Source organism: Platalea leucorodia (assembly GCF_965183815.1).
Source record: "Platalea leucorodia genome assembly, chromosome: 3".
Lineage (NCBI taxonomy): Eukaryota > Metazoa > Chordata > Aves > Pelecaniformes > Threskiornithidae > Platalea > Platalea leucorodia.
The window spans coordinates 8,354,649-8,368,988 of record NC_138825.1 but is presented as its reverse complement, the minus strand read 5'-3'; the positions used below and the strand labels follow the sequence as shown (position 1 = coordinate 8,368,988).

Sequence of the window (14,340 nt, the reverse complement as noted above, 5' to 3'; positions counted from 1 at the left end):
TTCAGTGTTCAACAGTCTAAGCTTTTGAAGGGAAATTTTTAAGGACAGTCACTAAACGCCGTTTGAATGAAGGACAGGATTTGTCCTCTAGTATTCAGGGGAAATGCTGTAAGTTGGACCAGTCAGCAAGAACTTCAGAATATATAAAATTCTAGATAGTCTATCTACTATATCCATAAAATGCCAATTTCCACTGAAAAAGAGACTTTATTAAGACCCTCATCTGGAATCAAGTTTGAGCTTCTCCTTGCTAAATATGTCATCTGAATGTTAATTTTAGACTGTTGAGAGGTCATCGATTTACACTTTCCAGTAATAATTTTTTTAGTATTTAAAATATAGGAAGAGACCAATTAGTATCACGGACACTACACTGTCTGAAATAAGAACACTTAAATAATGCATGCAACAAATTTTTATACAAGTAGTAATTAGATTTCTAGGATTACTTGAATATTATAATAGTCATTTCATAGCTGTTACTATTATTAATTTTAATAATAATCTCAGTTAACTGCTGATCGGTCCCAAAAGAAGCGTCAAAAAATTAGTTATCATGTATCTTCATTTTTGCTAAAATATTACATTACACAAATTATAGAGTAAATAACAAGTTGCAATTAACTCCCCAATGAGTTACAAAAAATGACTGTTAAAACCACATAGTAGTGTCAAAAAAGTTGATGCAGTCTGATTTGAGGGATGAGGAGCTGCTGATCAGGTTAAAAAATTGCCTTAATTAAGAGACAATCTTCTTAATGGGAACTTTCCTTATATGACCCAGTGGATTTTTTTTTTCATCACAGAGAATTTATATGATAAAATCCATTTTCCTAGCTCACCATAATTGACATCACAATATTCAAATCCTGATGATCGCATCAGGCCATTATGATGGTTACAGGGACTCAAAGCACCAGACTGGAGATAAATACAAGGCTGCTTCACGGTTACTTATTAGACATTTGCGTATAGTGGCTCTGAAAAATTTGCAGCTAACTCTTTCCTTGGAAAGATGACAGTGCAACCCTTATTAGAATTGCTCGTTAAAGAAATACGTATCTTAGGAATGAAACGCCAACAGAAAATGAGAAGAAACAGATGGGAAAGATGGAAATAGATTGCCTCAACCTTTAGGCCTGTGTCAGGAATTCATTCTGCCTTTGAAAACATTTGGTTTAGTCTTCTCACTCAGATTTTCAGAGGGCTTTTATAATCCTTCAGTAGCGCACCTGTCGGTTAATCCCTTGTTATAATCTATCTTGGATCACCTCACGGGGAGAAGAGCCAACGGATACGCTCCCAGCCCTCTGTGGACTGGCAGAATGAATCGTTTTTTGGATACGGAGGAGGACGGACTGGAGGTCAGGACAGCTGTGACACGAGCTGGCACGAGACCAAGGGACCTCTCTCCCCAGACAAAGACAAAGCAGAGCAGGGGATCTGTGATACCTCTCTGCATCCTGCCTTGAGAACGTGTTATATGCTTCTATTTCCTATACACACTGCATACGTTGCTTTTTTTTTTTTCTCCTTTTCCTTGCTTTCTAAGCTTGCTTTTCAGACTTTCTTTTAGCAACACATAATAAATTTAACCTTGCAATGTTTTGCCATGACCAGGCCAAAAGCTACAAGTAAGCATAAGTGGCCTGATTCTAAAAGAAACAATTCTTACTCCAATATAATAAAGGTGTTTAAAATGTGGTGAACCTGTGCATTTTCACTGCCTAAATCACCACAGACATTCTGCACTTTCATGGCTTTTGGTCTTTTTCTTTCCCTTTCTCTCTCTGTGCTTTCAAAAGAAATGCAAATATAGATTCACAACAAAACCTAAGAGCAGCCATTATCTTTTTTCTCAGAAAGGAGAGATGATATCATTTTAGCGAAAGTCAAGCTAAGGTAAAATACACAGCTACACTGATGTAGAGACAAAAAGAAATACCAACTAGAGATTTCTCTAAGTTTTATCTCCCCCCCGCCGCTTCCTTTTTTTTTTTCCTCCCTTAAGTTTAAAATAACATTTAAATACTTGCTTATGTTGCCAGAGAGCAGCTTCCATTGCCAACGTAAGTATCTAGGAACAGAAGCCAAACCCCATATTACCGCAAAATAACAGCAAGAAGGTAACAAATAGGTGTGCATAGACCGTAACATCTTCAACTCCTTCCATATGTAGTCCACCTCATAATTATCTCTCAACAGAGTATCATGACAAACGTGGAAATTCCTGTCTTCTCATATCCATCTGCAGAGCCTTGTTTTAATTTTGCGGCTCGTAAGGTTTGTAGCACCATAACAGACATCCCTGTTCACTTTGCAGGCTGCAAACACCAGAATTTGTGGATAGCTTCTTAAAGACATGATAATGAGGTGCTCTTCCATAAAATTTACTGGAGAAAATTGCTTTTTTTTTTTTCTTTTTTTTTCTTCTGGCAGTGCATCAGACATAAGAAGATGGTAATTATGGGGAAAGTGGATGTGTAAATGGTGATTCACTGTGTATAAGGTGAAAAACTGACACACTACACAGCCTAAAATGACAATTTTTTACCTTCTGGACTATAGATTTGTCTGTCGATTTATTTTTATCACTTTTAATTTTTTTTTTAAACAGATAGTAAAATTGCTTTGAAAAAGGGAAAAGAGAAAGTGTAAGAAAATCCCTAAAAATGTAGCTGGCCTACAGAAAAGCTGTGATAAGGCTAAGATTGCACTCTTGCTCATGTTTGAGTATTACTGAGCAGCTACTGCAGACCTGTCACTTGATACCCCAGTACCTCCCCAACGATAGGGGAGTGACGCGAGTCCTCCGTACTCCTCCTGAAGCAGTTTTGTTTATGAAATTTCATGCTCTTGTTATAAAGGAAAGCATTTACTGCAATAGAAGAGAGTGACCCAGGGATCCATGGGGATACGACTCTTCACAACCTTTGCTTTCTTGGACTGATTATCAGTTTTATAAGCACATTAGGGGGGGACAGGGATCTCTGGAAGAAAAGAGGTGTTATCTTTTCCTAAGTGCCTATGGGCAGACCCTTACTTGTTTTGCAGTCCTTACAAATGTTCAGCTTTCTACTTCATTTTTTAAAGATTTAATCCCTCATTTGAAGCTATCAGACTTCTAAAACAAAGATCCTTCATGAGCGAATCTGTTGCCAGTGCTCTTTAAAATCGAAGTTTTGAGTCCTGGCACAGTGCCTTAATGGCAAATGGCCTTCTCTGGGCTTTAACTCATTCAAGCTGGAACATCCACAGTGCTACGGGTGGAGGTGGAGTGTCAGGGAAGTGTTCGGGGAGGAAAGGCAGACCTTTCCTCTATCCAACACTCTCTCATGAAAAGCAATCTGCCCTTAGCCAAAACCTCAGAAAGAGGCTGGCTTGCTTGTTTCTTCCCAGTTTCCTTTTTATAGGAGAAAAGAAGTGCTCTGCAGTGATGCAAACAGGAAAGGATTGCTCTCCAGAGAGGTGTGACTACTCTCTCCTAATAATAATAGAAAAGGCAAGCAACCTAAGCATTTACAAGAATTTGGAGCGGAACACAATCCAGATTCTTCAGCTGGATACACTCAGTTGATCTCTTGTAAATTTGTCCACTTCCATTTGGAGGTGAAACTCAATTCTCAGCCAAGGGTTTCCGAAAGCACAGCATTCGTTCCTATGGATCTGAGGTGAGAAATCGAGGCTGTATGTGCCTTCAATAACATTTTATTGGGATAGTCCACTGTTAACTGCACAACGCATAAAGCAATACTAATCAGCTAGGCCACCAGGAATGAAGTGGATCCACTTGCTTGTCTAGACACTGACTTTATCTAAAAGAATGTGCATGTACAGAGGGGAAAAAAAAATCAACAAAACCAGAAAGATGAAAGCATAGCTTTGCAGGCTTTGGGTGTACTTTACACCTCAAACACATCACGCAGCATAATTTTAGCATGGCAACTGCTATCAAACATTCTTGAAAATATTGGCACCTGAAGCTTGATGCAGGGTTGCCTGTTTAATTACTACTCTCAGGCAGTATGTCTGAGAGTCTGGAAAGAAGGTATTTTTTTCACTGAGGAATAGAAAGTATTTATTAAAATGTAAACAGCAAAATCAATTAGAGATTGCATTCCCAAAACAAACAAAAAAGCAGCCTCAGAAAACCAGAGTATTTTAGCAGAAATGTGTCTTAATTCCTTTCCAAAGGTGAAAACAGCAAACAATTACAGAAAAAGCATCTGCCACACTATGCAATGTTTCAGTAATGCCACAGCTTTCCAGTTAAAATCAATGCGAACTTCAAGAAAAGCATCCGTTACCTCAGGAAAAGACAACTCAAGATTCCTACCAGAGATCCTTTCCAACTTTTACTGACTTCAGGGAACCATATTCCTCACCTGCTGAGACCTTTTCTATTAACTAGGCCAATTCTAAAATAAAATTGATATTATTATTTGTACATTCTACTTGCTAGTAATTTCCATATATTTATACCATGTCTTGCCTGTTTTGGTAAACTAATAACAAAAGTGCGTCTATGTTAAAGATGAAGATTTAAGCTAAAGAGTCAAGAACTAAAATGCAGAGCTCCCCTGAAAGTTCAAGAGGGGGACCTGAACCGAGGACCGAGACAGGGCTTTATCTGAAACCAGATTCATATTCAGTGACTTCTGCTGTTTGTGGAAATGGCATCTCTGTGTTCTTCTGCAATGGTGAAAGTGCTGTATCCTTTTCTGCTCGAACTGCACCCAAAGTCATTTAGATTCTACCTTCTGAAGCCTAATTCAGATTTACAATCATCAAACAATCAATTTTAAATAAGAGGTCCTTGAAAAAGAAGAAATAACCCTAAATATTCCTGTCACTTTTTTCCCCTGCATCTGCAGTATCTGATTAGTCAAAACTCAAATTAATTTATCCAAAAACTACTATATATTATTTTCATGCAGCAGCAGCTATATCATACTACAGTGGTACGTGATGACTGCATTATTTTATTTATTGCTGCTTGGCGTGTTTCTCTAAAACCCTTGAATTGTACAAGTAATCCAACCTACTATCATTTGCATGGATTTACTGAACCTAAATAAAGGAAAAATAAGCCGGTGTTATTTTTAAATGAAAGAATATTTTCATCCCTTTGTAAATTAGCATGTCCTCTCAAATTTCTCCATGTTTTTTTCCACATAGCATGTCTTTTTCCTCCTTCAAATATCATGCCCGCGTCTTCCACGGAGTCAACCAAAAAGCAGCTGACTGTTAGTGATGGATTGCCTTAAGATTACAACAAAGCAAGTGACGAACTTTTATAATAACCCTTTCTCTCCAGTTCTTCAGGCAGTATTAATTTGCATGTAAATTAATAAACTAAAAATGTGGAAGCACAACTCAAGGGAGCTAAGTTTCATGTTATTCTAGCAAGTTCGCTTGAGGAAAACCTACCTTTTCCCCAGTCTTGGGCATTGAGGAGTCGTGCTTGCTTGCCTTCTGGATGAAAGATGTTGCCAAAACCCTATTTTTTCCCTGTTGAAGCCACAGCAGTGTGTTTGAGAGTTACTGGAGCTGCAGAAGTGTAATCACTGTTGTGGGCCTCGGCTCACAGGCTAAGGGCTCTGCTAAGGGCTGCACAACAGTATCCCACTTAGCACACGGTCACAGTCAAAGGCTTTGGGTCTCTGTTATTTAACGCAGTATAAATAGATTTGCAAGCCAAAATGCCTGACAAGACATCTGATAAGTAATATCGCTGTTTAAAATAGTAATAATAGGAAAAACTGAGTGAGCAATAAGTGATATCTAAGGTCTTACTTACCATAAATTCCTGTTGAAATACAGGGAAATGCCTGTAAAACAAATGAAAAAAATAAATTAGTAGGATTTCTGTTTGGCAAACTTTTTATCAAAACCAAAGGTATTTTCAAATGCCTATTTTTCAACACCCAGAGATTACATGTTGTAGCCTTTGCTGTTACGGCAGTCAATTCACAGGCATTTTCATGTCATTATATGAAACATATTCCATATGTTTTCCTTGCTGCCATGTTAATAAAGCAGCATTCTTTTTCTCATCTTGAGCTATGAGCAACATTTGAACCCAGAATCATTATTAAAACCACCTTTTGAGCTAAAAATTAATGCCATGAGCTAAAAATTTAACGCCATAAGCTAGTATGGTAGAAAAAAAAAGTCTCATTCTCTGGGTAGAGTTAGAAAATGTTTCTTCAGTATTAAAATAAGCTTGGCCAGCTTAAACCCTGCCCTGCCCTCCCCTGCCTCTTTGCCATGCCCTCGTTCACTATAACCTCCGTTTTCATCTCAGAGCCTTTCATTTTTAACCGCAGTCCTTTCAGACATGTGGTTTATGGTGTGACCCAACACGGCTGTACTGGTACAAATCAAAGGCTTGCAAACTGGTGCAGGGAGAGGAACTAGAAGGTGCTGGGTGAAAAGAAAGGGTACATTTTTGGGTCAGCTTGGACACCAAAGAAAATGCATTATGCAACAAAAGATGGTTATATACACTCTGCCAGCAAGAACGACAATTTACATTTCTTCTAGCTGTACGTGTTGTCTAGAGACTTGCATTTCTGTGAGCCAGAGTCAGTTTTCCACCAGGAGAAACCAAAGCTGTACATGGTTTCACAAGAGAGACAATTTTCTTTGTGTGCAGTTGATATGTGAGATCACCTTTGCCTCTCACCTCTGGACTGACAGCTCAAAGGTACCAGAGCACCTGGGACCAAAGTCTCAAATATCCACCCTCAGGCTCCCTCCAGGTCCCCTGGCGATGAGTCATCATACAAAAGAAAGGAATTCTTCTTTACTTAATCACACAGGAAAACATTATTCAAAGCTAAAGCTTGCTTTATATTTAACCAGGGAATTAATTAGGGAATGGTGATTAAGAAAGGAGAGGTCTAATGGAAAGAATACATCCTCCCCTCCCCTCTGAAAATACTTAAGTAAAATAAAGTAGGGGAGAATTATAGGCTCATTCCTTCTCACAACCACTACAACTTACATCCTGAAAAATACTTAGCTTTGTAGTTTGTACCCAATAAATCACAATGAATCAGCTCTTTAAGGAAATGAGGAATGGAGTAGAAAAAACACACACGGTTACAGAGCTCAGGCTGAGGTGGCAACAGATGCTCCAGCAATAAGAGAGGCATAAAGGATGATTTTGTCCGGTTTGGCAACAGATTTTTAAAGTTCACTACTGTTGAAGTTCCACATGTTAAGAGATAATTGCTCCCAACAAGTCTTTTGTTTTCAATTTTTTTCCACAAGTCAAGTAACAGCACATGCTTTAGATACTCTTATCGGCCACAGGGAACAAGTAACAGAGCATTCGGGTTCCTTCTTTTAGTGACCCCACAACTCCGGGCAAGGGGAAACAATCCTCCAGCACCACCGATGACTTCAGATCCCCGCACGGGTGGCAAAGCCACCCACCCGGGGAACCGCAGGCCGGGGAGGCTCTGCGGCCCCCAAGCACCGAAAGGAGCACCGTGCGCCGGCTCCCCCTTAGCTGCAGAGTTATCACCTGCGCAAGGTAAAGGGAATCTGGCTGATACGGCGTCCAAGCGAGATGCATCTGCTTAAAGCCCTGATGGTGATCTTGAAGGGATTTACAAGGCTGGCCACTGCGCTATGGGACAGGCTCCGCACACGCCATCAAGATCTCGTACTGCAGCTGTGCTTACTGGGGCCACTGGAGCCGAGTGCATGAAGGGAAGCCTGCAGGCTCCGGGGGACTGGGCTTCCTTTTTGGCTTTCCTCGGAGAAGGGAAGATTGGACAACTGCATTTTCAGCATTGCATGGCAGACGCTTGTCACATTTGTTCATCTTCATTCACAGAATACACTGCTCTGAGGCTATTTAGCAAGCTTTAGCCAGCAATTTGTGCGTTGTGCCTGTTTCTTAATACCTACTTTAAAATTAGACACATCATAATCATTACCTTGCTTTCAGTTTCTGTCATGCACCTGAAACATATCTGAATGGAGCTACAAGAGTGTGTAAAATCCCATCAAGCTCCTTCTGCATACCAGTCTGTGCCATAACTTAGATGAGCTCTGCCCTCTCCCTCATTCAGAGATGATCACGGCATATAACAAGCAGATGTAATTTCGTAAAATGTGACAGTGCTTTTACTCATTCAAGAAAGGCCCGTGCCCGAGATCACATATCAGCTTGTGTTTCCTCTTGGCTCCTAGGGAGACAATTTAGTCTAGATGCCAGGTTGAAATTACTGGCAGAGCAGTAATGGGGACCTCACAGCATGGATATCAACATAGTACAATATTTGACTTATGGACAAAAGATGTTAAGGTTTCTAACCTTTTCCGTGCATAATAATATCTTAATTATAGATTTGATTTCAATAAAAGATTCAATTTCACAGTAGGAAACATTCATTCCTGTTTCCACAATAGGATGTTTCTCATCTTAATTTGTTGCTGGTAACTGCTATTTATTGACTAACCTTTAATTTCTTTGCTACTGAAATAGCATGTTTCCTTTACTTCAGGGCTAATAAGAAATGCTACCCTGACAGCACTCAAAACAGATACAACTCTGGAGTAAAACACAAGTAATAACGGCGAGAGCCTCCCACTACACTGCTGCCATCATCTAGAGAAAAAGGCCAAACTAAATCAGCTGCGTGAATACTGTAAGACTGAAATTGATTTCATTCCTGTAGGAGAGGATCTGGGCACTCAGCCGCTGGTACTTTTTAATCTAAGGTTTCTTTACTAAGGCTACAGCAGCAGTGCTAATTAGGATGAAATGTAATGCAGTTTCATGAGGAAAATTTACAATAGTCACCATGCAGAGGCCAAGTTGGACTCTAAGACATTTCAATAGCAGGGACCTGAGTATTTAAATACTTAAGGGCTTGTCTACAACAAGGGGTTCTCGTTCACACCGAGCTGCAATGTATTAACTGTTATACATTAGATGAATACAATTGCTATGTCTACATGACCAGATGCCTCCTACTGCAATCCTAATAATTGCTTCCACAGAGCAAGGACTTTCTTCAAATTAAGTGCTCGGCATTCTGCACCGACATCCCAGTGTCATTTCTGCCACCACCAAGCCACATACAAGGTAAGTACTTTTCTTCCAGCACATAATACAGCAGACAAAAATAAAGTCAAACACAAATTGAGCTTTCTCTGATTTCACTGCATCACCTCATGAAAGCAGATTATTAACTAATGCTCATGTTTGAGAGCCATTCCTTCATGCAACTTTCATTACTGAATCTTCAACAAAGAACTCATGACCTTTTAAAAAAGTCTTTGTTTTTACCAAAATTGCAAGTAGAAGCTCCTGAGCCACCTGCCTTTATCCCCTTGACATTGCTAGGAGTTACCCATTCCAGCCTCTCTTTCTGACCTTCTCCCTCTTATTTGCCAGTGAGTGGGAGGTTGCCCTGGGTCTTGGCTTTGAGCACCGCACCAGTGCAACTGTGTTTTCCATAGTGACCAAGAAAGTGATATGCAGTTATTTCTCTTTACCTGTTTTTTATGGACCAAAAATAATTAACTTGCCTTCCACTTTGAAAGACTATCCCCACAGCATTAAGTAGCATTAAGAAACTGCAGAAGCACTAACACCCAGACCAAAGAAAGACCCAAAGCTCCAAAAACCTAAGTGCCAAAACACTCTCCGTGTCGGATAAGCAGAAACTTGAATCCTTGCTTCAACAGGAGGAGAATGCCCCTCTCCTGCCACTCAGAGGACCTGACCCAAAACTCAGCCAAACCGTGCTCTGTTATAGGTGCCTCAGTTTATTATTTTTAAAGTTGAACTCGAGTTTTTGGTTTTCAGCTTCCTTCATTTATACCAGAATATTACGGTAAGATGAGCTCCACTGTGCGGTAGGCACACTTGTCTTAAAAGCAGTGTAGTGAGCACCTTTGCTAGATTGTTTGTCTTGCAGTTGGTGATTGCCTCATGAACTGAAGTGGCAGGTGAGTGGGCAGAGAGAAAATTGCTTGTTTAAGAGCAGCCCTGACAACACTGCTCTGCTGTGATTCACAAGGGTGAATGCCACAGGGACTCTGCAGCGGTAAGGCACAGGGTTACAAGGTAAAGCTGCCTATGCTAGAACAAGCTCTGCTGCGTAGAGTTAAAGTATAATACGGAACTTTTCACACCTTAAGTTCCCATGGGTGTTTTCAAAAAGTTCACTGTAATGTAAATATATACTTGTAATAACTTTGTAGAACATCACAGATTAATAATGTTCTGGTTTCCTTTGCACTTTACTACCTCTAACTTGTCATGTCCACCTTAAAAAAAAGAAAAAGTATTTACTGCCTAAAGCCTATGCTTTTTGCCAGAAGAAAAAAACCATGTTTAGATAGCATGCTATGACTATCTTTTAACATGCAACACCAAAAAGCTGTGGCACGTACATAATGGAATTACAAAGTGCTGTTAGCAAGATTGTGGCACAGTGCTATGAAAGCTAAGTATCAGCTAAACCACAAAGTACACTGATTTAAGTTGTATCAATTGTTTGAATAATGAATAATTTATAATTTATTTTCATGACAAGATTTTATGATTTGAATCTAGTCGGTGGTGAAGAGGTGTGGTGGGGAACATAGTGGTGTACGTTTATCACTTGGAGCACGTGGGTCGAGGTGCTACAATGGCAGGGATCGTACAGGACCTCAGCCAGGAAAAGGGAAGATGGGAGAGAGCTCTGTGTGGTTCGACGCAAGGTGGTTTTCATTTCCCTTGTTTGGCTGGTGATACGCATTTTGTAGTCCTTACTCCCCCTAGGTACAGCTGACGTTTTGAGATGAATTACGGTTGTCAAGATAGAATATGAAATGGCAAAGAAAGCATGGTCCTAGATGGACTTAAAGAAAACCTTTCAATTTTTTTAGTGGCAAAAAATGATATTTAGCCATCAGTTGCACATGCTCCAACCCCGTTGCAATCATTATTTTCAGTGTACAAGCAGAGGGATTCAAAACGGGAAACCCTTCAAACCCGTCACCCGTGCCCACCCTGGCAGCTGGTACACACAAACGTGACGCCAGCTGCGCACAACAGTACCGCTTACCCGCTGCTGCCCGCTCCCACCAGCACTAATACCCAGCACAACTATATGAAATATGTGAAATCATCTCCGTTATGCGGATGCTGACTTGTATGCAGCCGCAAATAGCACCATCTACGCCCACAGTGCAACAGGAGGATGACCTGCAGAGCTCAGGGGCACAGCGAGAGGGACGCAAGTGCACTAACTAGCCATCCCCAAGTCTAGCATCAAGCAGTGCGAGTTAGTGCCAGGAGAACCAGAAAATTACTGTTCCTTTCACCTTGCCATGACCATTAGTTTGCTGTAACTTAATTTCTGTGAACCTGAACAGTCTGAACCCGGTTACAGCACTGTTTTTCAGTGTTCCTCAGCTAACTTCAGTATCAGCTACACTGATATTCCTGTTGATCAGCCAAAGCTCCTAAAAATATTGGGTGCCTTAGATGCTTTTCAAAATAACATGCTCTATAAAATCACCTAACTCAAAAAAGCACAATAAACCTATAAACTTCAGGGCCTGTTGTACCTCTTAAGCCGCACAAAATATTCACAGGGTACATACATATTTAAGATATCAGTAACATCAAACATTCAGAGTCAAGTTTTGCTGCTTTTACCAGATTAAACTTATGCACCAAACCATTTCATAAGCCACTAACTATAATACTATCTCTGTTGCCTTTTAAAAATCCTTATACTACTATTTGGAAGAAAAATAAAATAAAAACTTATGTTATTTCCCAGTCAATTTCCTGCCACAAATTCTGTATTTGTAATCATTCTGAACCGTAATTTAACAAACAACAAATTTTACAAGTAACTATAATTCAAAGAAAACTTACTTATTAATAGAAAACTCTAATACAATTCCCTATACTGAAAATGAAGCCAAAAAATTAAATGGAAGAATTGAATATGAGAATGTTTAAATGCAGTTTTCATTACAGACCATATTAGCATGTTTATTAATCTGTCTTTAAAGAATACAAAAGTAATTATTGCCTCAAAAAAGAATCTTTTGAACACGGCAGATCACACACAAACCTTTAGGCATTCATATGAGCTTCCTCATTCACACACTGGCAGGTTCATAAGCTACAACATCCAGCTGTTCAGCACAGTCAGAAACACCGGGCACGCGAGTGCCAAAAAAAGTGTAGTAGCAAGGTAAATTTGCTGGTAGAAACATAACCGTCCGGCTATTTTCTATGACTAAAAGGTTACACACCAGCTACGTGAAGGTTCTCAAAGGATGCTGATAAAGCAACGGCAGTTGAAGTCCAGATTCAGACCCAACGTCAAAGATCCTTTCTATATCATGGCTCAAGACTCTCCTATGCACCTTCATTTACCAAAATGTAAGTCAATATTGCACAACAGAAGAACAACCAATCATTAAAAAAATGATACACAACAGTAATTAAATTTAAAATAAAAATCTAACAGCTGGATGGCAAATCGTTATTGATGGAGAGGACTTGTTCCGAGGCTCCTGAAAGCTCACTTGCAAATAGTAAAAGTGCTTGCAATAAGCACACAGAGAGCTTCATCATAACTCAGAAAACACAGAAATCCAAAACAAATGTGTCAATTTTTCAGAGGATCTCCACAAGTTTCCCCTGCTGGTCACACTTAAAGACTGCTCCAGATAAATATTTACCACAAAGACTGCCATTTTTCTTTAAGTCTGTTTATTTATACAAAAGGGCAGTTACTGAAAGAGGCCACCTGAGAGGTTAAAAGGGCCAAAAGAACATCTTTAATATTTCCTGTTAACCCAACTGAATAGATCAAGGGGCTGCAGGGGAGGCTCTTCCTTTGATGACCCGTTTTGTCACAAAAGTGGCAATGTTCTCATTGTGTGTCTCATCTCACACAAAAAGTGACAATTTTGTTTAATTTTTACTGAAATAATTACAAACTTCAACCAAAGAACACTCAGTCAACAATGAGACCGTGAGGAAAAAATACTGAGGAATCACTACCAAGATTTAAAAATTTTAGCAGCTGTGTATTCTAACTTTATATGAATTTAAAATAGATTTTTGAAGACATTGAAATCAGCTGCTACAATGAGCTATGCAAGATAGTAGAGCATTGTAGTATGGAATTAACTTAAGAAGATTCACTACTTGAGGAATCTCACCAAATTTTTATTTTAAAATTTTCAAATTTATTATCTTTCAGTAATTAAAAGTAATAGCTCAGTTAACTGCCTGGATAAAGACCTGGACTGAAAGTTGGTAAAATAATTTATGTGATTTAATTTTATTTGATTTTTTTACCCAAGTATAAACTCAGTTGTGGGGTGGGGGTTGTCTTTTTTTCTAAACTATTTGCACATTTGTAGTTAGAATGAAAACTTTATAGGGGAACTACAGACTAACAGCTTAATACACGTTTTTAAAAATCATAAAGCATTTATATTCAGGAATCCTCAGAAATGAAGTTGTACGTTCTATAGAACTGCTTTCTCAAAAAAAAAAAAACCAAACACCACACACAAACTCAAAAAGCACAAAAAGCTGTTCATGTTTCAAACAACTGCAGAACAGCTGAGGTTGGAAGGCACCTCTAGGGATTGTTTAGTCCAACCCGCCCGCTCAAAGCAGGGCCACCTACAGCTGGTTACCCAGGACCATGGCCAGTCAGGTTGGAATATCGCCAAAGGATGGAGACTGGAGACCTCTGTGGGCAACCTGTTCTGGCATTTGACCAACCTCAGAGAAAACAAGCGATGTCTTATGTTTAAATGAGATTTCCTATATTTCGGTTTGTATCCGTTGCCTCTTGTCCATTCAGCAGGCACCACTGAGAAGAGTTGGGCTCATCTTTACTCCAACCCATCAGGCATTTGTACACACTGGTAACATCTTGCTGCTGAGCCTTCTCTTCTCCGGGCTGAACAGTCTCTCAGCACCTCCTTCTGTGAAATACAGTCCAAGCCCTTAATCATCTTTGTGGACCTTCGTTAGAGTCGCTCCACTATGTCCGTGTCTCTCTCGTACTGGGGAACCCAGAGCTGAGTAGAGGGGAAGGATCACCTCCCTTGACCTGCTGGCAACAGTCTTCCTCACGCAGCCCAGGGGGCTGGTGGCCTTCTTTGCCTCAAGGATGCGTTGCTGGCTCGTGGTCAGCTTGTTCCCACTGGGACCTCCAGGACGGCCTCTGCAGAGCTGTTTTCCATCTGGTCACCCCCCGGCATGTTCTAGTGCATGGGGCTATTCCTTGCCAGGGGCAGGACTTTGCATTTCCCTCTGCTGAACTTCATGAGGTCCCC

The 14,340-nt window shown here is 40.0% G+C and overlaps 1 protein-coding gene across 1 annotated transcript in view; it reads right to left on the bottom strand.

Moving 5' to 3' along the window:
* The window catches only part of MACROD2 (mono-ADP ribosylhydrolase 2), an 890,030-nt gene that overhangs the window by 288,947 nt on the left and 586,743 nt on the right, over positions 1-14,340 (bottom strand). The window contains exon 7 of the mRNA XM_082306167.1: positions 5,801-5,831. Within this exon, the coding sequence (XP_082162293.1) occupies positions 5,801-5,831 (31 nt within the window). The remainder of the gene's footprint in view (positions 1-5,800; positions 5,832-14,340) is intronic.